The sequence below is a fragment of the Micropterus dolomieu genome, unplaced genomic scaffold (genome assembly GCF_021292245.1).
Source record: "Micropterus dolomieu isolate WLL.071019.BEF.003 ecotype Adirondacks unplaced genomic scaffold, ASM2129224v1 contig_13873, whole genome shotgun sequence".
Lineage (NCBI taxonomy): Eukaryota > Metazoa > Chordata > Actinopteri > Centrarchiformes > Centrarchidae > Micropterus > Micropterus dolomieu.
This window is the reverse complement of record NW_025742859.1, coordinates 1-3,394: the sequence shown is the minus strand read 5'-3', so window position 1 is coordinate 3,394 and position 3,394 is coordinate 1. Positions and strand designations below refer to the sequence as shown.

Here is a 3,394-nt window from a genome sequence, read left to right as displayed (position 1 = left end):
TCTTTCTGGAGTCAGTCGTCCTGCACACCTCGTAGTTGTACACGTGCTGGAGAGTCCCTGTCCCCAAAGTGTCTGAGTAACGTGGTGGATAATACGGAATCACAGGGAGATTGGAGTGATACAGGACGCGAGACTGTCTCCATCTGTAGATTTTCACTGATATAATAACCACTAAACACGTGATGAAGAGGAAGGAAACTACAGCCAAAGCCAGCACTAAGTAAAAAGTCAGGTTGTCATTGTACTCCTTGTCGTGTGTAAAGTCAGTGAACTCCGACAGCACTTCAGGGAAGCTGTCCGCCACCGCCACGTTAACAATGACTGTAGCTGAACGAGAGGGCTGCCCGTTGTCCTCCACTATAACAGTCAGTCTTTGTTTCACAGCATCTTTATCAGTCACTTGGCGGATAGTTCTTATTTCTCCATTCTGTAAGGCCACTTCAAACAGCGCCCTGTCTGTGGCTTTCTGCAGTTTATAGGAGAGCCAGGCATTCTGTCCAGAGTCCACATCAACAGCCACCACTTTAGTGACCAGATAGCCCACATCTGCTGAACGAGGCACCATTTCAGCCACCAGAGAGCCACCAGTCTGGACTGGGTACAGAACCTGAGGGGGGTTGTCGTTCTGGTCCTGGATTACTAACTTCACAGTCACGTTGCTACTGAGTGGAGGGGAGCCTCCGTCCTGCGCTTTGACGCGGAACTGGAAGTCTTTGATCTGCTCGTAGTCAAAAGAGCGCACTGCATGGATGACTCCACTATCAGCACTAACGGACACATATGAGGAGACTGGCACTCCGTTAACAGAGGAGTCCTCCAGTATGTAAGAAACACGCGCATTCTGGTTCCAGTCAGCGTCTCTGGCTTTCACTGTGAATATAGAGAGGCCTGGTGTGTTGTTTTCTACAATGTAGGCCTCATATGAGCTCCTCTCAAAGACAGGCGCGTTGTCATTCACATCAGAGATCTGTAAGGTGAGAGTGACGCTGCTGGAGAGGGAGGGCACTCCCTCATCAGAGCAGGTCACTGTAATATTATACTCAGAGGCTCTCTCTCTGTCTAAATCACTGTCTGTCACTAAACTATAGAAATTAGTGGATGTAGGTGTAATTGTAAATGGTAAATTTCTATTCATTGCACATCGGACCTTCCCGTTTTCTTCAGAATCAGGATCATTTACACTCATCACAGCTACCACTGTGTTGGAACGAGAATCTTCACCGATTGAATTTGATGATGAAATAATATTAATTATGGGACTATTGTCATTAATGTCACCCACATCAATGACCACTTTGCTTGAATCAGATAAACCTCCTCGGTCAACTGCCTCTATATCAATCTCGTACTTTTTGGCTTTTTCATAATCAATAGGCCCATTTAATGTAAGATGGCCGTCTTCAGAAACGTGGAATATTTTTGAAATGCTCCTCATGCTATTTCCAATTACGTACCTAACCTCTCCATTCGAGCCTTTGTCTGCATCGGATGCACTCACTTTTGTAATGAGTGTTCCCGTGATGGAGTCTTCTTTTACACTTGCTTTGTAAATGTTTTGCGTAAAAACAGGAGCGTTATCATTTGCGTCTAACACAGTAATATGAATCTGCATGGTCCCAGACCTCTGCGGTTCACCTCCATCTACAGCCGTTAACAACAATGATGCGAACTCCTGTTTCTCTCTGTCCAGAGGTTTCTGTAAAATCATTTCGACCTTTTTACCGCCATCAGACTGACTATGCAATTTCAGCATAAAATGATGATTGGGCTTCAGTGTATAGCTCTGAAGACTATTCTGTCCTATATCAAGGTCTATTGCTTTTTCTAGCATGAACTTAGAGCCGGCGACTGCAGACTCGCTTATTTCAAACCTCCTCTCTTCCTTTTCGAATACGGGAGCATTGTCATTAATATCTGTGATTTCGACAGTAATCGGGAATATTTCTATTGGGTTTTCTAAGGCAATCTGAAAATGCAAAGCACAAGGCGTTGTCTGACCACACAGAGATTCACGGTCTATTCTCTCTTTGATGATGAGGAGTCCCTTTTCCTTGTTGAGCTGAATGTATTCTGCACTGTCTCCTGTGTGGATGCGAGCTTTACCCGCTTGTAGTCGTTTGATATCCAAACCTAAATCCTGAGCTATGTTACCGACCAAGGAGCCTTTGGCCATTTCCTCGGGAATGGAGTAGCTGACTTGACCGAGCACTAAACTCAGACAGAGGACCGAGAAAAACAACAGTACTTGCCGTCTCATTGTTCTGTCAGGCTCATTCGTTGATTAAAACGACCGTGTTCTCCTCCCTTTTGCAATCAGCGTTCCAGATGCAAAACAAAAAAGTCTGAAGAATCTGTTTAATCAACATTTGAGAATAAAATCATTCCAACATGATATTCCCGGCATGGTGTTTCATCGGCCGTCGAATGTGCGTTTTGCTTCGGAGCCCGTCTTGCTTGTGAAAGGACAGGGGATGTCCTAGTACATAAATATAAATTCAAACACCAAGACGCTGGTAGACAGCGGCCCACTGAGTTCACATCACGAAACTACATGAGTCAAAGGGGAAAAAGTACTGTTAACTATGTTGTTACCTCTTTGGTTGCTGTATAAACCACCACCCGGAAAACACTATTGCTGCGGTTTAATTTGCAAAATGGTGCCAAATAGTAGGACATTTTATCAAAGGAAATGACAACAGATATTGGCACAGTACAAAGGCAATCATCTGTAGCGTAAACGAGGGAGAAAAACTTGTAGCTAAAGGAAAACTATATAAAGAGACGTTGTTTTTTTTTGCTGTCCAAGGTACTGAAACGGCGTGGGCTGTAAATAACAACACTGAAAAACAAACTGAAATTATGAGTTTGATTATCAGATTTGTAACATTCTAACCTCTAGAGGAGAGTCTGGTTCATCCAGGATGCTCGTTTCACTCTGAATCCGCTGCATCGTCCCTGTAGAACTGGGGTCCATTATCAGCACGTTCTGACTACCAGCTCTGCCGAACTTACAGTCACTCTTTCTGGAGTCAGTCGTCCTGCACACCTCGTAGTTGTACACGTGCTGGAGAGTCCCTGTCCCCAAAGTGTCTGAGTAACGTGGTGGATAATACGGAATCACAGGGAGATTGGAGTGATACAGGACGCGAGACTGTCTCCATCTGTAGATTTTCACTGATATAATAACCACTAAACACGTGATGAAGAGGAAGGAAACTACAGCCAAAGCCAGCACTAAGTAAAAAGTCAGGTTGTCATTGTACTCCTTGTCGTGTGTAAAGTCAGTGAACTCCGACAGCACTTCAGGGAAGCTGTCCGCCACCGCCACGTTAACAATGACTGTAGCTGAACGAGAGGGCTGCCCGTTGTCCTCCACTATAACAGTCAGTCTTTG

General features: G+C 44.8%; 1 protein-coding gene across 1 annotated transcript; it reads right to left on the bottom strand.

Moving 5' to 3' along the window:
* Positions 1–3: 3 nt before the first annotated feature.
* Positions 4–2,851, bottom strand: LOC123966636 (protocadherin gamma-A1-like; the record flags this gene model as incomplete). The annotated part of the gene is made up of 2 exons (XM_046042779.1): positions 4–2,208; positions 2,817–2,851. Coding segments are annotated over 2 exons (2,240 nt in total), but the record flags the coding sequence as incomplete, so codon positions are not given.
* Positions 2,852–3,394: the final 543 nt, after the last annotated feature.